Source organism: Astatotilapia calliptera, chromosome 17 (assembly GCF_900246225.1).
Source record: "Astatotilapia calliptera chromosome 17, fAstCal1.2, whole genome shotgun sequence".
Classification (NCBI taxonomy): Eukaryota; Metazoa; Chordata; class Actinopteri; order Cichliformes; family Cichlidae; genus Astatotilapia; species Astatotilapia calliptera.
The window spans coordinates 17,278,168-17,303,558 of NC_039318.1; the positions used below are offsets into that span (position 1 = coordinate 17,278,168).

At 40.8% G+C, this 25,391-nt stretch overlaps 1 protein-coding gene across 2 annotated transcripts in view; it reads left to right on the forward strand.

Annotated features, from left to right (window-relative positions):
• The window catches only part of LOC113009375 (calcium-activated potassium channel subunit beta-4), a 37,535-nt gene extending 13,714 nt beyond the window's left edge, over window positions 1–23,821 (forward strand). For both annotated transcript variants that reach the window (XM_026147638.1, XM_026147639.1), the window contains exons 3-4: window positions 19,097–19,224; window positions 22,029–23,821. In XM_026147638.1, coding sequence (XP_026003423.1) covers window positions 19,097–19,224; window positions 22,029–22,353 — 453 coding nt within the window. In that variant the 3' untranslated portion in view covers window positions 22,354–23,821. The remainder of the gene's footprint in view (window positions 1–19,096; window positions 19,225–22,028) is intronic.
• The last annotated feature ends 1,570 nt before the right edge of the window (window positions 23,822–25,391 follow it).

Consider the following 25,391-nt stretch of genomic DNA (forward strand, 5'->3'; position numbering starts at 1 on the left):
GCATTTCCTAAATTTTTATTTCAGGAGTGCTATGTCTGTCTCTTATAACATCTCTGCTTATGTCCCATTTTCACTTCTTGGGCTTGCTGTAAGTTGTGAACACCAGTGGGATACCATACAAACAGGACAGAAATAACAAGAGGCTAAACAGAATGAACTCAAAGCAGGACATGAGGATGAGTATAAATAAACTCAAAAGCAAAAAGAACATTAGAATGAAAATTCAACAAAAGTCAACAAAGCAAAATCTCTGGGTCCAAAAATCCAGGACCAGGAGAACATTAACAAGCATATAAAGAAAAGTTGAAGGTGGGGAAGAAATGAGAAACCTCCAAACCTCAAACTGCTGACGCTTTGCTATTACATGCTGATATAAACACAGTTATGGGAGGAGCTACTGAAAGAAATCAAGCAATTATTAGCAGATTCTCACAGAAATGACCCCAGACGTCTGCCTGTAATGTTCAGACCTGTTTAAATGTGAGACGGATCTGGATTAAAGCCGCAGCAGGGACAAAGAGACATTCTTCAAGGTTGTTCAGTTACAGAGCCACTCCTGAATTTAGGGGAGTGTTTAATGCATAACATAAAAAAATGTTTCTGCCTGGTCTTTGTAAGTTTATCCAGCTGAAAGTTATGAAGTCATAATGGTGATGGATTGATGTGTTTGATTAATTTCTCTGTCCTGCTCTGTTTTATTCTTTGTGTGCACTTCATCAGTCCAAACTCACAGTGTCCCTCTGGCTTTCTGTCAAACACACACACTGTTCAGTTCAAATTTAATGGAGTTTGCCAATCCAAGCTAGGCTGGTTACATTAGTGAGTGTGTGTGTGTGTGTCCAGCCCATAAAGTATTTCATGAGTGCAGAAATCCGACTCTAAAGTCTTAGCAACAAACTAAAGCAGCTTTGGCTTCGCTGCAGCTCGGTAATATCTCAGCACAGCGCTCTGCAGATGTTGGTGTTATGGCAGGATTACTTCTCGGCACTGACTGGTCCTGCTGCAAATGTTTCCACTGATGTCCACATCTGTAACCAAACGTGTTGGGTCAGTTAGATGTTGCATCGTATGACGTATGATTTAGTGAAGAACGATCATAAATGTTTCAAAGATTTTTTTTGGGGGGGGGGAAATAAATCAAATATATGCACAGAGTCAGTGTTTACAGCAATGGCACTTCTTCGTGACTTCTTCGTCACTGTGACTCTCTGTGGTGTGCTGGATACTGATTGATGGACATGTCTTCCTGTCTCATCAAGTGATTGGTTTGTGGGCTTTTTAAATAGATTCTGGATCAGACTGTGATCTGGGGAGTTTCATAGCCATGAATTTAAAGTGTAGTTTGATGATCTCCAAGGTTCTTGATAATCACTTGTGCCAAAGGTCACTCCATCGTGGTTGAAAAGACACAGATTGAGGACATTTTTCCATATAGTCAAGAATCAAGAAAACTTTAGTCAGCCCTTAAAAAGAGATTGTGTTGTCAATTTGTAGGCTGAAATCTCTCCGCTGCTTCACTGGACACTAAAAATACCAGAATCATTTCATCCTGAGTTCATTATCCAGGAAAGCCATCAGAAGTCTCTAAATACTCTGCCTTCTGTCCTAAAATTTATCACTAAAAGGCCTCACAACCTGCAGAGGCCTGACACGCTCCAAGAAATTGATGGTGGTTTCTCTAAAGTGTGCCTATCGAGTGTGCCTATTTTACAGTTGTCTCAGTTTTTTGGGGGCCCACAGTTAGGAGTCAACTTAATTAGCATTACTGTAAGAAACAGATGAGATAACGCACAGCCCTGAATCACATGTTACACGGGACACGTGAGGTAAAGTTAGTTGCTCAGCGGAGAGAAAGGAAAGGCATGACTGATGAACCAGGTCAGTGTAAACTGAGTTTCAGTCAATACGTGTATGAAAGGTTTTTCTTTTTGGGATTAACATTTTATTGAATTTTCCAGAACACTACAGTCCACTTTAAATACAGATCACAACATGTAAAAATTGCCTCAGCATAACAGCAGAACAGTATTCTGTGATCTCTGACAGCGCTTGTCAGGACCCCAATGTCTGTCCCACTCTAAGTTTTAACCTAATCCTTTTATTCTGAACAGATACAGATCCCGCTTCAGGTGGAAGCTCTCCATTCTTCACTCCTTTAGTGGAGAATTGAAGAAAGTTAGAATCATGCAAAAGGCTTGAGTTTAGCCTCCATCTGGGAGACTTGAAGCGGCTACCAAATGAGGTCAGATGCTGGAGCACCGAGGCATGGTCAAATAAGTGTATACCTCCAATAGAACAAGACATTGCTCAGGGCATAATAAAATTTGACATAAGAAAATAATCAATCCTCGACGGAGCATTGTGGGGGGCAGAATAAAAGGTGTAATCTCTTGTGGATAGGTTGAATACTCTCCATGCATCTACTAAACCCAAGTTCCTACACATTTTAAGAGCAACTGAAGCTGATCTAGAGTGTCGCTGTGAGGGAGTGCTATGATCTAGTTATCATCCACTACCAAATTGAAGTCCCCTGCTATCAGGATTGGGTAATCACCCATATAGCTAATTATACATTCCAAATTACCAAAAAGGTAGGGTTGTCAACATTTGGTGCACAGATATTGATTAAAATCTTGAAATCTTGAATCTCAGCCAAGAGTAGCAATGTCCACCCATCTGCATCCTTAACCATCCGGGTGCATTTAAACTGTAGCTGCTTATGAATCAAAATTGCTACACCCCTACTCTGACTCTGACATGAAAAAAATACCTGACCCACCTAATCACGGCAAAGTTTATCCAACTCCTGGGGGGACAAGTGAGTCTCTTGGAGAAAGGCAATGTGAGCTTTTTTTGATTTGATAAATGTAATGATTTTCTTTTTTTTAATTGGATGGTTAAGGCCCTTTACATTCCAGGTCAATAAGGTAAAGGGCCTTTGGTGCTTATTCGCCATCATGCATTTTGTATTGGACATATAACAGTGGGGTAACATATTATTAAAACCAGGAGTTCAACACCGAGTGGACAATATATGGATGGCTGGCTATAAATAAAATAGGCTATAAATAAAATATGGAAGTAAATAAAAATAACAACTGATAAACATTTAAGCAAATACGTCTGGGGTGACAGAGAACACTAGCTACCCTCAGGTGGGCCAGGAGCCCCCAAAAGCAAAACATAAACTTTATGGTCCGTGACTCTAACCAGTCAAACAGTAATAAACAGGACCCGTTGCCTGCAGCAGCAGCATACCAAGTCAATGCATTGTGAGCAGAGCAGTCATTTCAGGACTTAGCTCCCAGAACACACCTCTGTGCAGGTTGGTTAGAACTGTCCCTTGAAAGACAGTCTTTAATAGTCTTAGTGAGATTCTCTACCAAGCAGATTGCGTCGTATTCTCAAAACTAAAGTAAGTGAATAAATCAAATCAAAGCGTGAGACCCTATAATATTGAAACTTAAACAGTTAGGAGGTGCAAAATATATCAATAATTTTAAATACTATAACTGAGCACCAGCCAAGGCCTGTTATTCAATGGCATGTTAATTACGCTATGGCAAAAAAGGGCAGTTTTTAAATCCAAGCCCTTGACTGTAAATAATTCCCTTAAGGTAAAGACAGAATGTAGTCCTGGACTTTTTTTGGGTAGATAAACTCACGTCTGCCCTCCGTCATTTTCAGCACAAGCAACGCTGGGAACAGTAGGGAGAACTTGATCTTCCTTTCGTGTAACAGCCTTTTACAGGGATTAAATGCCGCTCTTTTGTGCGTCCATACCCTTGCAGCCCTCTGGAAAGCAATCAAAGCGCAGGTGGTTTCTCCGTCCTCTGTTTTCGAGGTGGTGTAATTCCTGTCGTAGAGCGTTCACTTCGTCACTAGTTGCAGGAGAATTTTCCTTTAGTGCTCTGCTGGCATCCTCAAGGAAATCCAGGCAAGACTCGGCATTGCTTAAGCGAGTAGCCAATATCCCCTAACTTAGCCTCCACTGCCCTCGTAGCAGTTTGAATTGCATTGGGTTTGCTCTCTTGTGTCTCGGAGGTTTCCTTAAGTGTGCGTAAATACTTGCAATGTCCTTGGCTATTTGTTCAGTTGTAGCAATTTGAGTAGTATTTGACTTTGAAGGTGAGGGTGGCTGCACATCATTAGCTTTCGCCGAGGCTTCCTTGCCAACACCTTCTTGGCGTTGAAGTGTACGCTTTTGTTGGTGACTTGGCATTATGAGCTTTCACAAAGAGTCTTAAAGGCTCCCGCTGTCCTGAGGCGATATTTTGTAAATGTTGTGTAGCGTAATGTTCTAATAATAAAAATACATTTTATTTGAGGCGCCTTTCTAAAACCAAAGGTCACCTTACAAAGAGAAAAAGACATAAATAAAATAGAATCTAATACATTAAAATACAGAAAACAACAAATAAAAACAAAAAACACAAATAAACAAGATGACAGCAAGTAAAATCTGTATTAAAATCCACAAGCAGTAAAGTCAGAGATAGAAACGACAAGGAGCAGGTGCATCTAGTACAGGTAGAGCTGCTGCAAAAACCCACAGAGCCCAACAGCCAGCGCAACAAATTCTGGATCCTTGGCTTTTAGTTAGCATTAGCAGCACATCCTGTGTCCGATGTGAAAGGACTTTTATGCTGCACACTGTGACTCACAGCAATGGTCCCGGGTCAGCCCTGACTTTGTGTTAAACTAATCCTAAAGTAATAATGGTATTTCTAACCACTGATATACCACAACTTTATCCTTTCAACAGCTGCTGAAAGTTAGGGGACCTAGCTGCTATCGGATATTTATATAGAGATCCTCCAGCTTCAAACTGTATTACCCTTCAAGGACCTGCAGTTCAAAAAAGCGCCCCTCCGACAGCCAAACCCATCTGCTCTCTGATTGGATTGTTACATTTGTGATTGACATGACATTCCAATCAGATGAAAGGAAGAAAAATAGGGTCAAAATTCGTACTTGTAACTTGCAGGGTTTTTTTTGGCTAAGTCCACACCCAAATCTTTTTTACCATCCATCCATCCATCCATTCGCTTCTGCTTATGCTTTTCAGGGTCGCGGGGGGCGCTGGAGCCTATCCCAGCGCCCTGTCATAGGGCGAGAGGCGGGGTACACCCTGGACAGGTCGCCAGTCTGTCACAGGGCTAACACACAGGGACAGACAACCATTCGCACTCACATTCATTCACACATTCACACCAGGTGACAATTTGGATTATCCAATTAACCTATCCCCACAAGCTGCATGTCTTTTTTACGCACACACAAATTCTTTTTACACATACAAATCCCGATTTACAAGTACAAAACTGATTTACAAGTATCTTATGTACCTCTCTTAAGTATGGGCCTCACAGCCCATTGTTCCTTCAGTGGGCTGGTTTCAGTCATTATGCAAATGTACTGTTTATAAGATTGGGGAAACCTGCAGTCAGCTGAGACTGAAGAAGTCACTTGGATGAGTGACGAAACGTTTCTCCCAGAAAACGCTACGTCCAGATGGACAGAATCAACTTTGGTGATTTACAAGTACAAAATATTTATGACCACATTTTGAGCCCATATCGAGCCTCTAGTGGACGTTAGAGGAACAGCAGCTCTTGGCTGTTGTCTTTATTTTTCACCCACAGAAGTTGAAGTTTCCATTTCAAATCAAGATGCCACTAAATTCACCCCGTTCTCCTTTAATACAAATGTTAATCCTGATGTAAATAGCTAACGCTCCATTTTTTGTATTGTTGGATTAAACTGTTAATCAGACTGAATTAAGGTGAGCTGCAGCTCTGGTCACATATGTTTACGCAGAAGGCTGCTGCACGCACCCACTGGAAACTGCGGGTTTTATTTAGCAGAATAAGTGTGTGCTGTGTTGGTGATTAAGGAGTCATTGAGCTGTTTACTGCACATCTACTCTGATTTTTCTCTGTGACAAGCAGCAGAAGAAACGTCTCACTCTCCCCTCCTGTTAGGCAGATTGATTTAACACTCCCTCTCTGCTCCGGTTTCTGTCATGTAGCGAACAAATCGGCTCTAAATCGTGTGTTTTGAGCAGTAAAATGAGGATTTGGCAGCTGAATAAAGCGATGACATGAACACAGTGTGACAGCAAAGAGAGGAAGGAAGCAAGGAGATGAAGGCAGGTGGGCGGTTTCACTCAGCTAATTACTCGCCGAGTAATTTCCTCGTCTGTGACTTAATTATGTCATAAATGTAAATGACAAGAGCTGCAGGTAACCAGAGGGCAGCTGCACACACATACATGCATGTTTTGTAATAATCTCCCCACCCAAAGTCCTACCTTTTGCATTATTTTAATATCAATAATGAACTTTGACCCCAAACTAATAATTTCTAAAGATAACCAGCAAAAAGGTTGCTCTGTAGACTTTGTGTTTTCTCATTTTTCTATCAGTATGAGGACATTTAACACAACGCCAAAGGAAACAGATTTTACTGGAATCTTTTAAAAGGTGTCTAAAACTTTTATTTTTTCTAATTATTTAATGTCAAAAATTTCTTTAAAATTATTTTTAATTATTGATGGTTGCCAGGGGTTCACCAACTGGTCTCTAGGCCTGTGTGAAGTCTAATGATTTGAACTAGACTCTACTTAAATATGGCAGATCAAATATGTCAAAATAATATAATTTAAAAACTCAAATATAAATAAATACAATAAGAAATAAATGACCCAGTTATAAAATGAATGCAATTAAATACTCAAAATATTACATTTCTTTTATCATGTTTCATTTAGTTTGGCATTGATTTACCTTTTTATGATATAATTTTTTTGTTTTTATCATTTATTTTGTATTAATTTATTCTTTTAAAATTTGGTGGTTCATCTTCTGTATATAAAAATTTATTTATTATTTGGCCAGTTTTGGTCCTCCCTACATAAATGTACTGCGGTTACTCATAAACTTATAACACTGAAACACATATGATTCTTTTTTTTTTTTTTACCTTGTGCTTTTTGATCAGTCATGAGATATACAGATATAACTCAGCAGTCTGCTCTGTTTCATGGAAGGCATTACATCTATGCTGCTCGGGGCTTTAAAAGAGTGCAGGTGTTGTGTTTTAATACTGACCTTTTTATGCTTTAATCCCAAAGAAGTAGGCAGCAAACATTTTTCATTTTTCTGTTCATATGAGGACATTTGGAGCTTACAAATACAGCAAATCTCAGAGCAGCTGGAGAGGTCAACAGAAATAAGCCGAACTATTAATTTATGAAAGTATATTTGGTTCATGGAGACAGAAAAAAAACATTTAATATAATCACTGAAGAATGACGACAGCAATAATGACTTGTGTGTGTGTGTGTGTGTGTGTGTGTGTGTGTGTGTGTGTGTGTGTGTGTGTGTGTGTGTGTGTGTGTGTGTGTGTCATGCTAAGTTAAACTAATTAACTGTGATGAGGCAGCTTCTGGAGCTCCTGGACGCAGTGGAGGTGGGAGGCAGTTGTCAGTATCTTCCTGCCCAGCCAGGAGGCACTGTCCCTGCGGACAAACGCTACCTCTCTCCACCTCTCCTCTGCCTCAGAGGAAATGTTCAGCTGAGGCCGTTCAGACATTTGTGTGCTAACAAGTGTGTTCGACCTCTACCTAAACTGTACTAGTTTATACTTTACTCAATTCCTGGACCTTAACTGATCTTTGACAAGTGGTAAATGGCCAGTTTTGTCTCTGGGTGCTTTAGAGAAATCTTAAGCGTGTCTCAAGTAATTTAATTTGAAGTTCTTGTGCAGGTGTCGAAGTTTCCAAAGAACCTGAATCAGGTTGAATGTTGATGATCAGTCAACATTAAAAAAAAAATGAGGTGCTTATTTTTATTTAATAGTGTTTTCATTAATTATTGAATCTGGATCCAGCGCAGAATTTAGTGCAAACTTTAACCGAACATTGTGATATTCTTTAAAATCACACATGAAGTGATTTTCAGCCACTGCTCCTACAAATAGGATTTCTTTGGTTTCCAGGTCAAAAGCAGGTACTTTATTTAACCACTACAGATGACAAGATGACAGACTGAAGTTAAACAGATGAATTATAAAAATATGGAAAGGGGGGGGAGGGGGGGGGTTGTGGTTTATTCATTTTGCTCTGTGAGACTGTAGCTGGTCTGTTCAGTAATCCATGCTGAGAAGTATGAAGTCATCATCAAGTGGATCTATAAGCTGCTGCTGCGCTCTGATGGGCATGCAGAGAAATAATGCGCTCTCTAAATTTACTCGATGAATATTTAAAAGTGAGACGTCAACAAGACACTAATAAAAATTCAGCTGGATTTACGGCTGTCGTTGTATCAGCTGGCCGTCAGAGAGGCTGACCACCTTTCAAGTGAAGGATCTCCACATGTTCGTCTCCTCACTGAAAGCTTGAGTGGATGCTGCAGTGTTTGATCCAAGCATCTCTTCATCATTTACACACTGCCTGAGACTTGGCATAGAAAGTCAAATATATAAATTATTAAAGGCTCCATAGCGCTCCCTAAAGGTGTGTTTGTATTCCCATCAGTATAGATTTTAATAAAAACTGTGACTATGAGGAGCAGAACTGAAGGGGTTAAAGAGACTGCTGAGCCACTCATTCATCACCATACTGTTCATCCACATAGAGGCACACAGGTGGACAGACAGGTCGTCATGACCTCATGTTAATCTGTTTAGCCGAGTCAGACTGAGAGGCGACAGCAGGTCACAGAAGACCAAAAACCTCAGAGCTTCCGATTATCTGCTCCAATTCAGGACAGAAACGCCGCTGTGCTACCGCCCTGTCTGTTAATCCAACCGCTGCAGTTCCTCTAACGTCCAGCAGGGGCTCCGGCAGTGGCTTAGTCCCCACAGACTCCCATGTTAAAATGTTACATCAGAAACAAACATGTTTCCAGCCTTATACCAACACTGGTTTATCTCTATAGATAATTCCCCACTCCATGTTTTTAACTGTTTGCATCATTGGAGGCGTGGCCTCCCTGACAGGGAGCTGTCTACTAGCTGCCTAGTGGTTTTGCAGCTATTGTGATCACATGCTGGTGATCACATGTTGTTGTAGTCTCAAGGCTTTTGTGGTTGTTGGATTGATTTAAATTTCCTTGCAGTTCTTTGATTTTTTTTCCTCTCCAACAACAAATAATGACAGCCGCTCAGCAGTGAACAGAAAGCTCTGAACATGTGACCTCCTGAGAGCCCCCACGCGGCTGATCAATAAGAAATATAAAAATCAGTGAAGAGATCGATAACTCCCCGCAGCGTCAGCTAGAGCTGAGAATCCTGCTGAGAACCTTTGTCTTACAAGACACAACAACAAATACCTGAAAAAAAACCACCTGAGAGTAAAACATGAACCAGGCTTCCTAAAGTGAGAGCAAATTTACAGAAAAACCAAAGAGCAGTAATTCCACAGGTACAGCAGGTGACACTGTTGGTAAAGTTGGTGCTGTTAATCCATTACAGAAAAAAACTGAGCTTGTTTCATGTCTTAGTCATAGACTGAGATGGACATAGCAACTATGATATCATCCACTGGCCTCTTGGTGCTTTAGCATTTGCCATGAATGCGTGTCAAAGGCTAAGCTAGCCTGTATCACACGGACACAGATACCTGCTAATAGCTAACTGGAGCCTCCGGTGGACGCTGGAGGAACTGCGGGTCTTTGTGTTTCTTTAAATTTCTAGCAAGTTCCCAGGTTGATGTCCTATGTCAACATGAGGAAAATGACAGTTCCCTCATTCCCTCCTGGAAGCTTCAGTGCAGTTAGCTGATCTTTGCAGGACAAAGGTCACATGTTCATTACCGTCCAATCAAAAAACATTTCTCCTTGTCTGATCTAATCAAGACAGACGGTGTTTGTGCTGTCAGCCTGTCAGAACATGATTGATGTTCTTCAACTCACAGCTAATTGTGTGTTGTCATGTCCCAGTCGTTTCCTGGTTATTTGGGTCAAGTGTTTGTTCAAGCTGAGTTTGTACTGAAAGTTAGACTGAATGAAAAAAAAAACAACACATTTTGTACAAAACTGCGTCAAACTAGCTTTTTACCTGAGTATCTTTGTGACAGATCATTCACCGTCTCACTCTTTTAATGCTCCTAATGCAGCAGGACCTCTCAAGTTCTTCTAACATGTGGTTGAAGCTGTGGAAAAAGTATCGCTTAAAACCGCATTTTCACCGCTTTTTCAGTGTTCATAGGTTGATGGCTCCGTGTCAGAGCACTGGCTACGAATCTCAGACAGATCAGGCCTTAACTTAACGAAAAAGTTATCAATCGTTCTTTTCATCTTTTCTTATTACCCACAGCTACATCCACTTCTGTTGGGCCTAGGCTACTCACTAGGGCTGGGTATCATCACTGATTTCTATAATCCATTAGATTCCGATTCACAAGGTCCCAATTCGATTCGATTCAATTTTGACTCAGACATTCAGAAAAATTATAATTCTGATCATTTATCAGTACTGACACTTGTGAGACTTCATCTGAGGTGTGAGCATCACAGCAGATGCCTTTGTGTCAAAGTAAATGAAGATAAAACACAGAAAAACATGTAGCAGATTTTCCTGGCCTGGCTTTTTATAGCAGATCAAAAACTGAAGAAAACCATGAATCAACATTTTAACATTACCTGATGCTGTTGAAGTGAAGGAGAGCAAAGTTACAGAGGGTTTTATTAGAAACACAGCTAACTCTTTTGCAATTTGCCATCATTTTAAAAAGTTTAAATTTCTTCACTATTAAACAGTAGAAATTAGGCTTTCTTGTCGGAGGTAATATTTGGGAGAACGAAAAAGAAAAACAGCGACCAACTGTGCAGTACATGACTTGTGCGTAATAAGCAAACAAATAATGCAGAAAACAGAGATTTGAGATGGGAAACTGTTCTAGAATTACACTGATAGAAAGAAAGAGCTGTGCAGGAAGTGGGAATTTAATTGTGGTGGAAGCAAAACAGCAAAAGAGGGAATTTATGACGATGTTTATCAAATGTGAAGTGTAGTTTGGTTGCTTTTGTTGCTGCTGGTTCAGTCAATTTTGGTTGGAGAGAGAAAAAGCCTGCAGCTTCAGAATCTGTGCAAAAAAGACGTAAACACAAAGTGCGGACCCGACGCATCAGAATCAGTGAGCTGTCGGCTTTAAGCCCTGACAGCTAACCAAGTATGTGCTGTCGGTTGAGAAAGCCGACATCTCGCTTATTCTGATGCGTCGTGCTCTGTGTTTACGTCTTTGTGCAGAATCTGTTTACCTGGGGCCCGTTCTTCGTACCTCGCTAAGTAGGTTAGCCGGATTAGATTGTTGACGATTTCGCGTGATCCTGGATCAGTCGGTTCCCCGAAGCTCATCCGGGACTTGCTGTCATAGCAACAGAGCCGTAAGCGTAAACCTGCTCGGGAGCAGGTTTACTTTATGTAAACAGGATTAGATCGCGGCCACGCAGGTATGTCCGCTTCATTTATACGAAAGCAACAGCGATATTTTTCCACTGTTTCACCATAAATAAATATTATCAATGTAACTAAAGGTAATGCAGCACTTGATCCTTTTATTGATGTCACACAGATACGTACAGGTCATTTCCTAAAAAAGGGAAATGAACTATTAACATTCTATTACATGTATGTGATTATTACAGATTTAATTCATATTTCAGAGTAGTAATTGTAAATTACTTCGTGTAATCAAGATGAGAGACCACGGCTATAAAAGTGAAGGTGGATTTGGGAAGCCTGTCGCAGCCATGTCCTGTCCGTATACGCGACCAACCCATTGCGGAAGGTGCAAGATTGATAAGGAGAGTCCTCAGAATTCAGCGTATATTGCGGGACAGACAGGATCCTTTAGCTCAGCGCAACAGTGTGCTCATAGAGAGATATCGATTTTCCCGTGAGGGTATTATTCACTTAACCAACTTGTTGACGAGGGGGTGCAGGACCACCACCTGTCTTTTTTTCCTCTGCCCTTTTCTTGGTTGCTGTTATGAACAAACTAACAGAGTATTACAGGCCAGTATTACCTTGCCAAGAGACGCAAAGCAATCTAAGAGATAAATATTACCATTCTGTAGAATACTCCTGTATTCCACTTTTACTTGTTCCCATTTTCTTGTGGGTCCTGTTGTGGCTCTAATGTGAAAGGGGATATAATATAACATGTTATAATATAATATAATGCCATATGATATTGGACAATATAGTGTCATATGATAGATCTACCCTACCGCCTACTGGTGTTGGCCAGAGGGGCCGATGGCGCGATATGGCAGCCTGGCTACAACCGTAGCTGCCTCCACCAGTGTGTGAATGTGGGAGTGAATGAATAGTGGTATCGTAAAGCGCTTTGGGTGCCTTGGAAAGCGCTATATAAATCCAATCCATTATTATTATTATTATTATTAAATTACCTACGAGTTTGATTTGTCAGCAACTTTCTGCCAGCCCTCTCTCCTTGCTTTTGCAGCCTTTGCAGTGTTCTCTTGCGTTTTAATTAAACTCTGAAACTCCTGAAATCCCTCACTCATGAGTTCTTGCTCTGCTGCCGGAAAATACCGAGCACGCCCCTTCGACATTTTCGCCGACCAATCAAAGGGTTGCCGATCAATGTTTCTACTATCGATGCGTAGCCCCTTTTACGACACCCAGTGATGTCACATTCCTGCGTCCAGCTGTAGTAATCGTCAACAGCAGGTGTGTTCGGGGAACCGGATTAGCGAGCTCACGGTTAGCGCGATGATTTGATCTTGGATGTGTCATTTGATCTTGGATGTAGTAAGCGACGTACGAAGAACGGGCCCCTGCTCTCATTTACTGTTTGGTTGTTGTTAAAATAGTTTTATGAGCTTTAACCTGAGATTCTGGCGTTTCTGGCAAAATATATTTATATTTAAAAGTCAATTCAGGATTTAATGAATCGATATCGCTACTCACCTCCCTCTATCCACCTGCGCTTTCAAACTTATATACACGTAGGCTGACAGGAATATCTGGACCAGGCCAATCAGAGAGGCCCCGCCCCTGACTATCTCTGATTGGTTTAGACCATGATATGGGCATAATGTGTGTCTGTTGTTGATCACACAGAGACTTTCAGAGTTGCAGAGATTTTTTTTTGTACTCGAACGGCTGGTCGAACCAGTGCGACCTAGGATTTTTTTTAGTCACACCACTGAGAAATTAAGTTGCATATGTGACCAATTTGGTCGCACTCTAGAGCCTTGCATAAGTTAGGCAAAGACCTGAAAAAGGTCATGCTAATGCCTGCAAGTCCACTAGAGGCTCCAGCAGTGAGTCAGTCCCCATAGACGCCCATGTTAAAATGTTTAAAGTGTTTACACAATGTCACATTCCTATTTATCAGGATGAACATGCATATTTCTCTTAGTGTTGTTAGCTTTAACAAGCTTGTTAGCTCTAACAACACTATTCCATATTCCAAGCCCTAGATTTTGTAAATTTTTATTGATTTTAGTTTTTGATTTTAAAACTGTTTCACTGTTTCCAATGTCAGTGTGAATAATTAAGATGAATTTTGCTGTATATCGTCAAATAAATTAGATTTTTCCTGATTTAAAAGGAAACAAACACAGACTGATGTTTGATTCTAAAGAAGTGCCGTTAAATGCCTGAACGAGTCCACGCTTGGACTGTGAGGAAGGGGAGATAACAGCAATCAGAGGCTGGAGTGAAGCGAGCTTGTGCGTGGAGCAAACCTGCTGCGTGTTCAGAGCGCTGCTGCTCGCTGATCGCCGCGTGATGGTTCATCCTGTCAGCAGCAGGCCGCTGCTGCTTCAAACCCAAACTCCTCTCATTCAGGGCGCTTATCACACACTACAACACACACACACACACACGTAATTATAACCTCAGCCTGTTGGCATGGCAACCACAATCATCTGGCAGGGAGCCTCACTTATGATGTCATCAGGCGAGCCGAGTGTGATTGGACGGGTGATGAATGGCTGCTGAGCTGAGAGGGCTGATGAGCGGGCGTTTACCTGAAACACAGAGACAGAGCGATGGTCTCACTGACTGCACGACAGGCAGAAACTAACCCCCGACGGTCTGACGTCTCTGCACTCTCAGTAACTGTCCAACATATCACAGGCAGACCACTTCACACCCAAGCAAATGAGAGCTGAGGAGCTCAGATTTTAAGTGTAAGTTTTTAGATAAAAGACAAAGGTCTCCAAAAAATACCACCTGTGGTTAGAAAGTGAGCAGTGGGCACTTTCAGACACGAAGTCCACTCATTCAGATAATCTAAGATCAAATCTAGTTAACTATTTCTCCTGTATTTGGACTGGATATCCATAATAGCCTTCTGCAGCAGCCCATTCATTTTGCAGCAGTTGATGTGGGTCCAGGCTGTCAGGGCAGCAGTGATGTTCAGGTCTCACTCTCCTCAGACGTCACCTGCAGCTCTTCTCTGGGGACATAAAAGCATTTCCAGGCCAGGATTAAAGTGTAATTCAGGTTAAGCAAAGGGTCCCAAGGTCCCTCAAATGTGTCCATCTGCGTAAAAGTTAGCATTTGCTAGATGTGGATTGGTTGACAAGTGAGGAAAAAATAGGGAACGAGGGAACCACAAAAAACTTAGAACATCTGTCTTTTCCTTCTGGCGGACCAACAGCAGCACAAGCAGGAGTAGCCCCCAGACCGCTCACTCCACCTCCAACTCTGCAGGCAGACAGTGAATGCACCACCCAGGAGTCCAGGAGCCATCATAATCACATGCTGAACCACCTCAGCTGCTTCTTTGCCAAGTGGAGGAATGGTGGCTCAGCTCTGAGTGCCTAAGGCCGAGCCATCCTCCAGAGGAAGCTCATCTCTGCCACTTAAATCCACAGTCTCATTCTTTCAGTTACCCAGAGCCCATGGTTGTAGCTGAATGTTTAAACACCAACTACCTGGTTTCATGCTCACTCATTTGAGACAAGCTTTCTGTTCATCCCACTGTGAGCAGCACCTCGTCCCTGTCCTGGAGTGGGTGTGTTCAGTTATCATCTTACAACCACGGCCTCAGACTTGGAGGTGCTAATTCCCAGCCACTCTGCTGCAAACCACCCAGTATGAGCTAACGGTCATCATAAAACAAAGCCAGCAGAGCCACATCAGCTGCGAAAAGCAGAGAGGTGATCCTGACACCACCTGAACCATCTCCCTTCTCCTCTTACCTGCACTTACAATTCTGTCTATGAAAATTATGCACAGTGAAAAACCGCAGCTCTCATCATCATCCTAACAACATATCGAGGCTTGTAGATCAATAAAATCATTGCTCGCATTCAGCAGAGAGAAAGTTGCTCCTGACATCAAACATGAGAAACTTTATATCTAAAAGAACTCTACTGCCATCAGGGCTTTTGCAGGAATGATGACATAATTTTCCAGGGAGCTGATTGGTTAGTAGGTGTTGGTTATGTACATGTTGAGTTGTTATGTCACATAAGTGAAACACCTGCTTCATAACACATGAGGTTACCTCACTAAGCCAGTAATCTTGCAAGACTCTCAAAGCAACTCAGAGAAATTAGAAAATAATCCTCCCCATCACTCCTAAAACTGATGCCATATCAAACTGTTTTGATTTGAAAGGTGTGAAAACAACCATAAAAATATTTCTGAATGAAAGTGGTTCGATGAGGGAAGACCCACATTCAGAGGCCAGCCTGAAAAAGCCTGAATAAGAGCAGTTCAGTGAGTCACACAAGCTCAGCGCTCACAGAAGAATAAACCTTAAAAGAAAACAACAGCATCCCTGCTGAGAAACATGGACGAGGCTCAGGTGTGTTATTGGGCTGCTTGGCTGTGTTGAACCTGCGCTGGACTCATAATCAGAAGATTATCAGTAAAACCTGGAGGGAAACAAACCACCTGGTGTCAGAGAGAGTCTGACTTGGTCGCAGCTCAGCAATCCTGCTACAGGATAATATGCATGTAAAAAGCATGGAGTGTGCTGAGAAGGGCCTTACTTCCTGATCTTAATTAAAATGAACAGCTGTGGAAAAATCTGAAAGTCCTCAGAACACTGGCAGGATTTCTCAGTGGGAGGCCCACGGGAAATCAGAAAACTGCCCCAGAAATTAATTAATACCAAACGAGATGAAAATTCATCAAGTTCTCAGGATTTTAACTGTAGACAGACCTACCCCACTAAACATGCACTTGGAGTCATGGCCACAGTGAAGCGATGACCCCAGGGTCTGAAAAATAAATCCATTGTAGTGAAATCAAAACCTGCAGTTCCTCTAAAATCCAGCAGAGGCTCCCTCAGTAAGTCAGTCCCCACAGACTCCCACATTAAAAAAACTCTCGATAGATAATAAGGGACACCCCCATTAGCCCCTCCGGTGAATCAAAGCTGCAAAAAAAGAGCTTAATTTCTAGCACCGTTCAAAGGTCTACTGTATTTCTCGCACCATAAGGCACACCGGATTATAAGGCACGTTAAGCGAAACAAAACAGTCAGATAAGTCAAACTTTACTCAAGCCACTCTTCTTGCTTCCTCCACTTCTGTACCATTGATTCATTCTCTTGCAGCTGCTTTATTCCCATGTTTCAGTATATTAATGACTAACCTCCTATTGTGGATGGATTATCTCAGTTGTTCTCCTGACTGAAGTTTGGTCCGTTTACAGCATCCTGCTATGTGATTGCATTTGTCTCTAACCATCTGGAATGCTCCCATTAAATTTTATGGAGTGGAAAAAAGTTAGCATTCATCCTCCAGCTTCCCTGTGTTTGTTATGCTTACATAGCTGTGTAGCTAGCGATCACGTAGCACATCATTATATACCAGCTAGCCCAACTTCAGTAACCCTACAAAAATCACTGCTGTTTAGTTTTCTGTCCTCATTTATGTTGGAAGTGATAGCAGAGCTGTATGTTTTAATTTTTTCAGACTATTTTTTCTATGACATTTGTACGGAAGAAGATTAGGGTCACTGGAAGAAAAAAAAGTGTGAACGTCTTCTTCTTTTTTCTTCTTTTCCAGAATTCTGAGAAAAAAAGTCAGAATTCTGACTTTAATTTCAGAATTCTGGAAAAGAAGAAAAAAAAAGACGTGCCCACTTTTTTTTTTCTTCCAGTGACCCTAATCCTCGTTCGTAGATTTGCATTAGTTTTGGTTTTTAGGTGATTTTTTTGCTCTACTAAAGAATAAATGTAACGTATTTCGGCAGTAACACATCTGGGGCCACAGCTGTGCACACTGGTACCTCATCTGGAGAAGAGTGGTTGATTATTCTTGAGCTTTGTTGGGAATAAATGTGCATTAATTAGCTCAAAGAGATTTTTTTCTGCTTTCATACGGTGACTACACATACTCAGGGAGGGACTGAAGCCAATCCAAGCAGCTGCTGTTGCCCCTCCAGAGGAATCATTTAGCTGGCTGTCATCTTTAATTTAGTTCCACCTACTGTCCACAAACTCAGGTGTGGCTCCATGCTGGCGAGAGATGCTCCGTTCTGCTTTTGACCTTTGAGCTTCTGATTCGGTTAAAAACATCCACCACAGTTCCACAGAGTCCACAGCTTCCATGACTGATGGAGACGACCCCCTGCCCCTTCTCTGCACCAATCAAGTCATCATCATGGCAACCAGTCGATTCACAGGAACCAGCCAGACACCAATCAACCTCCTGCTACATGAATCTGAGTGTGTGTGTGTGTGTGTGTCACAGAGGTTATTTTTGTTCGCTGAAAATAAAACTGAAGAAAAACAACGCGATGCTGACCCCCCTTTAAACTTTTCAGATTATTGTGACCTCATTAGAGCACCTCCTGCCGAGTAATCACTGTCATTTATTTATTCATTTAAGAGCTGCCACAAAATCAATGTGATGAAACACTGAAACACTCTGTCAAACCCTTTAAGTTTTGTCTGCACAGTTTATATGTTGTATATTTTGAATCTTGTTTTCACCTGTTTGCATCACAAACTGTATATTCAATTTAATTCAATTCAGTTTTTTTTTTTTATATATAGAGCACCAAATCACAACAACAGTCACCTCAAGTCACTTTATACTGTAAGGTAGAGACCCTACAATAATACAGAGAAACCCAACAATCAGAAGCCCCACCATGAGCAAGCTCCATGATAGTAAGAAGGAAAAACTCCCTTTTAAGAGGAAGAAACCTCCAGCAGAACCAGGCTCAGCTTTTTGAACCCCATTGTGGTTTTCACCATCTTTTTTCTAAAACCAGAAGTGTTATATTTGGATACGTTATTAGCCAGTCCTAGCTAGCAGTGTTGGCAAACTACAGGAAGTAGTTTGTTTAGATGCTGTTAGTACAGTTACCTCACAGCAGCCATAATATTGGTCACATCATGTCATTAAAATGCTCCAAAAGGCTTCAGCAGCACAAACATGGTCCAGAGATCCACTTCAGTTAGTTGAGGTGTAACCTAGCAGGCAGCTATCAGCTACAGCTGGCTGTGTCGTGTTGTGGAAATTTTAATTACCAAATCCTGCAGACACGATGAGTTGTAACAACACCTTTATTTCAGCTATCTTATGCATAAGGAGGGACGTCAGTCAGGGGGCACTGAAAGTCGTCTCTCACAATGAACAGTTCAGGTTCCTTTTATACACAGTCGCAGAACAAAAGGCTTTTACAGTTGCAGTTCACACCTTGGCTCTAAACAGAAAGACTCTCTATCACCTGTGTGAATCTCCCCCCCTCTGGGGTCAAGTCTTCCTGTGTGAGGTTCCGTCTCCTGGTTTTCGTCTCCTGGAAGACATTCACCAGTTTCTCACCGTCTGTTTTCCGGCATGAATGAGGTGTGAACCAGATGTACTAAACTAAGTAACATGAAAGCATTTCATCAAGACAATACATTAAAGGACAATACATTAAAGATAAATCCCACAACAGTCGCCATTCACCTGTCAGTCAAAGAAGCCACGCCCCTAATAATGCAAACTTTAAACAGGTGTGTTATTAAATACAGGCGTTAGGAAAAGAGAACAGTTTCTGTATCCGGCTGTAAACATGTCTAAGTGTGCTGATGATGTTTATATGATGTAAAACTTCATGTAAATTAAATTGAATATTTGTGCTGAATTTTTTGTCGCAGTGTTCGTTTGTGCCTCCGTGTGAGAGGGACAACCAGAAGAACAGAGACAGCGTTCTGTGGTGGGAGGATTACTTCACCAAAGAGGTCAACAGCCAGTCGTTCATCTGCTTCTTCAACCAGCAGCGGCGGTGAGGCTCACGCACACGTTTACAGCTCAGTCTATTTGGAGGTGCGATTCAGATAAATTGGAAATCAAAGAAAGTGTGATCCTGTCACATCATTGTTACCACAGAAGACGAATGACCGGACTTTCTGACAGACACACTTTCCACTTTCAAATTTGCTGTTCCTGACCTTTGACCCTCAAGAAGTGACCTCTGACTTCACTTTAATAGTCTTTCCACTTCAACTTATAATTAAAGTCATTTTTTTGTCAGTGCCCTAGAAGGATTCAAACTTCATGCTTATACTTAAAATTTTAATATAAATTCAAATTTTTATTTCTTTTATGCCATGTTTTACCTACTGTCTAATAATACCATCATATTATTCATTTAAAGGTTTATCTTACTATAGTTTTATTGTAATATTCATCTTTTCTTCTGGTTTCATTAGTGCTCTGTGTGCATTATACATGATTTCTATTTACATTTTGCTTTCAGGGTGAATTTATGTTGCAGGTTCAGATGAGAAGTGGTATCTTAGCTCTTTAACTTTGATGCATTTTTAAGAAATGTTCATTCATGCTTATTTGAATATTTAAATACATAAAAAATATACATATAAAACATGATGAAAAACAAAGTGATTATACTGCATTTTCAAACAAAATCCTGTCAAATGCCAAAAATCCTCAAACCGTTGGTCTTTCAATCGTTGGACCAAAAATTGTTTAAATGAATAAAAAATAACCTTTAATTAAAATCCCAGAGCCACTTCATTCATTCAGATTTTAAATGCCTTATACATTATTGTTATTTTAATTAAAAAATGTGAAACATCAATTCAGGCTCCAGCCTGAATTCTCAAAATATATCTTGTAACCAGTGAATAATTTCAGTCTATAGAACATGGAACAAGTACAAAATTAAACCTAAAAAAATCAGTCGTGTACCGTCAGCAGTGACGTTGTCAGGAATTCGAGTAGATGATGCTTCAAACTAGATTATCACACTAATCAGAATGATTTTTTCTTCCAGAGTGAAAATAAGACTGCAGAGTCAAATAGAGACCAGCAGAAAAAAATGACTTTGCTGTTCATCTAAAATAAGATATTTTGACTTTCTGAATTTCCTTTATCACACTACCGATGACATAAAGGTGAAAATGTAGGTCAACAGTATGATGAAGGTGGATTATCAGAGGTGAGCAGGAGATACTGAGCAGAACAGCAGAAGGATGCTGAGGTTACAACCTGAAAATAAATACTGCAGTGAAACATAATAAGAGCAGGAGGAGAGATGTTTGAAGAAGCTCTTCTTTCCTCTCTTTTTATTCAGGCTCTGTCCAAAAAACTGATGAGACAAAGAAAAGCCAGAGATCTGCTTTAGCGTGTCAGCTTAATCCTCCGATAATTCACCGTCAGTGCTTACCTGTGACCTTGGTTAGTTTTATTTTTATCTCTGCACCAGAAAGATCCGAATGAGGAAATGCTGGTTCATAAATGAGGCCCCAGTGGGAGCTCATTGATGCTACACATCAGCTCTTCTTTGGTGTTTTAGAGAACAAACTGGAACACGCAAAGTTTCTTTTTTCATTAAGTTTAGAAAAGCATGTAGTCTCTAGATGTCTGGCTTATTTCAGAGGTGGCATGAAGGTTATATCCCAAAACTTTTTGGTGGTGTCAGTCAGAGTATGAGAGCTTAAATTAGACTGTGCACAGCTGGAGGAGATCTTTCTTCTGGTCACTTCCAACTCCCTAATTTTTATTTTGGGATTCCACTAGAGCATCGGCATGATTCACAGTTCACAAAATCCTTACTGATCTCATAATGGCCCAGAATTTAGATGCTCACTTCAGCATGAACTTTACTGAACACTTTTTAACCCTCATCCTCCATTTTCCCTCCGCTAATGTGTTTGTATTAGCCTAACCACAGCTCTATAGCTAGCCACCAGTTATCACACCACTATCTGTCAACTAGTAAGACTTCACCAGCCGCCCAAACATTGCTGATATTTAATTTTCTGTCTTCATTTACAAGTAACAGCAGTGCTGTACATTTTAACTTTTTTGGACCCTGAAATGATTAAAGATGCTCCACAGCTAACTGTGGAGATGAATGTGTGCTCAGTTAGACTGCAGATAGCTTAACTCTATTTTTGGGAAATTTGCTGTTAGTTTTTGTTGTTACATAGAAGCAGCTTTGCCTTTCTTTGTTAAATTGTTAGGTGTACAATTCATTTTAATCATGTGAAGATTGAGATTCAGAAATGAGACAATGCCACTTTTCAAAAGGAGAGATAGATTTTGTTTATCTTTAGTAAGATGTCTATTTGAGTATGCCGATGTTGGATTGCAGTTAACGATATCCAGCTAATGTAACATTAGCTATACTACCTAAATGAATAACAACATAAACACTTGTTGAGTTAAGCAAGCTAGTCATTAAATATACTCCGAGTGAGGCCCATGGACCTTAACTGCATTCTTTCTAATGACCAGCAGGGGGCAATTCCTCTTATAGAAAAAAATCATTGTCATTACTGTGGAAAAATTACTCTACTGCTCACCTGATTCGGCACTTTCAAACAAAGCTTTCCTGATGGGATGTGATTAAGGGGGTGCTTGCTTCTATCTTGCTTTCATTGTCTGTAACATGAAATATTAGTAGGAAGCCTTTAATTTTAGTGACAGGAGATGGTTTGGTATGAAAAAGGAGTAAAAGTAGAAGGACCTGCAGGAGGTCAGTGAATTAACAGTCAATCCCAAGAGTAGTGTTTTAACACCATGTTAAATTCGTGCTTTTACTTTTTCTTCTTTTTATTTCAGGCCTGATGACGTGTTGTGGCGCCGTTCCCATGACACCAGTGTCCTGTTACACTGTGTTCTTTGGCCAATGGTTTCCCTCCTTCTGGGCACACTCATTGTGCTCCTGACGGTATGTGCTCGCTCCCTGGCTGTTCGAGCCGAGGCCCTCCAGAAGAGGAAGTGCTCCTATGAGGTCTGCCAAGACCTGTCTGCCATGCCACCTGACCGCTGCGGCAGCAAGGCCAGAGACCCACTCACGACAAACTCTGACCCCGAGCTGTCATCGCCCTCAAGGACCCTGCCGCTGTTTGCGGTCCCAGTGCGGCGCAGAGATCGGGAACATTAGAGCGAGCAGAAAGATGTTTCTTCAGCATGAAATCACTAAGAATGCCAATGAGCCGGTGGGCGAAGTCGACTTAATGGCTAAAGACGCCACCAACAACCCATTGCTGTCCGGACTGGTTGGTATGATCAGAATGTTTGAATGAGGTGAAGATGAGGGGACATCCACTGTTGCCTATAGATTTCAGCAGGAAGACTATACAAAACTTCAGACTTTTTCCTGATTTTAGCTTAAAGTGGATCAGTGGAAATCTTCTGACTAGCAATGAAAGGCTGTTTAAATGAGGGTAGTTGGTGTTGGGTACTGATAGCTGATTCTACTTTGGGTCTGGTTTCTAGTCATCAAGAAACCCAGACTTATTAAGTTCTGGTGTTTTAAGGGTCTCTTATCAAGTATCTTTATCTGTTATACTTGTTCAGTCATTTCAGCTTACTTGTGAGCTCCAATATTTGGATTATATAATTTGTTATAGACCAGCTATATAAATAAGTTTGTTCCAACTATTAAATGGGAAAAATCTGTATTCATCAGAGATCTTTCAGTGATCATCCATCAGTTTCTGGCTTCGTCCAGCAGCAACTAATCACATATAGAACAATATATGTTCAAGATATTCTGGGAATGGGCTAAAAGTTATTTAAATTTAACCATCTCCAGTTCAGATTATTGAACTGGAAGTCCCATTATGACCTACTTTTGCCTCAGCGATGAGAGCTGGATCTCCTCCAATCTCAAAACGATAAACACTGATCTTAATTTCAATTTTAGAAAAGTGGACAAAGTTGGATTGAGGTGAGTCTGGCAAATACACTGTCGCAAGAAAATGATTGAGATCAGCCAAATTTGAATCAGGTAGGGTTTTTGATTCTTAGAAATTTTGACACCTTGTGCTGATCTTTGACTTGTGTTTTTAAGTTGTTATACAAAGCATGAAAGCTGAGATTCTATCAGAGATTTAGATTTAATAGGATGCTATCAAAGCCCAACCCAAACCCTCGCGCTGTGATTGATGATGCAGTCAGGACAAGACAAGCATAAGGACTGACTCTTGGGAAGTAACTGCTCTTCTGTAGCTCTCTTATTAATGTAGTTTCCCTTCAAGTCCCAGTAGCCATGAATGTTTCTTAACAGAGGTGCAAAGTCCTGATGTTACCTTCAGGATTGTCTCTGCTGTTCTAGCTTGTGCAACTCAAGGCAGTCTTTTGCTGAGAATTTCTTTCATCAGTCTTCTAACAAATGAGACATATTACATATGTGAAGATAAATAGTTGTCTACTACAGCACTTTTATAGTACAATTTGAACCCTATAGGAGCTTAGCAATGATTTTGTTTTGATGAAAAAAGTTTTTACCAGCACACAGTCACAACTGTTGTTTTCTCTTTGATTTGTATCAATGGTCATAGAAAATATCTGGATTGTTTAGTCGTCTCTTGTGCTCTTGGTTGTTTACTGGGGGGGGGGGGGGGGGGGGGGGGGGGTTGTGCAAGATGTTTTTAACCTCGTAACATCTGCCAGATCACTAGTTTAGGTTCACATCAACTTTTCCTTGTAATTTTCACCTGTTTTGCATACACAAATGGACATAACTGAAGAACTGTAAGACTGTGAGACTGACATTTAACTCTCATTTAACAACTCTAGTTTTTGAAGCCCATATAACCCTAAAGTAGGGGTCCCCAACTCCAGGCCTTGAGGGCCGGTGTCCTGCAGGTTTCAGATCTCACCCTGGGTCTATACACCTGAATCAAATGATTAGTTCATTTCCAGGCCTCTGGAGAACTTCAAGACATGAGGAGGTAATTTAGCCATTTGAATCAGCTGTGTTGGATCACGGACACATCTAAAAACTGCAGGACACCGGCCCTTGAGGTCTCGAGTTGGGGACCCCTGCCCTAAAGTTTACACTAAAAGGTTTGCCAGGTACCTGGTGGATATTAGAAGGTTAAATCCAGTTGGTTAAAACAGTCTTGGAATATTCTGGAAATACTTTCAGAGTCAGAGTTTCCAAAGACCTTTTTGAAAGGTCGACTGGTGTGGGTTTTTCTAACATTTTGGCTGCTCAGCTCTGTGACTGGATTTTAAGGTAAAAAGTGAAGAGGTGAAAAATATAAAGAGCCAGTAAAAGGCAAATAGACGGGTATTTTTAAATCAATATTTGGAATTCAATTTAAATAATTAAACCTGCACTATTAATTTATGTATTCAAATACACTGGTGACTCATCAGAGTGCCCATTAGTGGATCCTATTGCTTCAGGGACTCGAATCCTCTATAGGGTTGACGATGCAAGAGCTCTTTGAACCGTGAAGGTGTTGGCAGACAGCAGGGAGCTCAGCAGAAACAACCACAGCTAATGTTACTGACAACGTTACCCTTCAAGTCGCACCCAAAGAAATACAAAGTTCATGTATTCAGCTCAGTAAAATCAGCTGCACCACAGTTTCCCTTCAAAGTAGAGTGTAAAAGAGACCAGGCGCCTGCAAGTCAGTTATAACTTTTTTACTTTAAGATATAAAGCATCCTGAAGCAACTGACAGATTACTTTTGTCTGATACTATATAATTAAAAGTGAATGTTGGAGGTAGAACATTCTGTGGTCTAAATTTGGCAATTTATTATTTCCTCTAACTGGGCTGAAACTGCCCTAATTATGTCAAAAGAAAGATGTTAAACGTGCTGTCCCATTTCACTAAGCCAGGTTTCCATCCAGTTGAAACCAAACCTAAAGCAAATCATGAATGAATCATGAGTTGGTTCATCAAAATGCACGTGGCTTTAACTTACCGGTCAGTACCATTAAAATAATAAGACACAAGGCAAAAGCTCAAAAGGTGGAAATGTAAAGTACACTTTTGCTATTATTATTATTATTATTATTATTATTATTATTATTATTATTATTATTATTATTGTTGTTGTTGTTGTTGTTGTTAAGGTTTTCAATCCTTCTATGGACATTGAAGTGGTGTTTCAAGTACATCATAAGTCTCTTTAATTGAAACATCACCAATTTTGTCATATTTTGGTGATTATGGATTA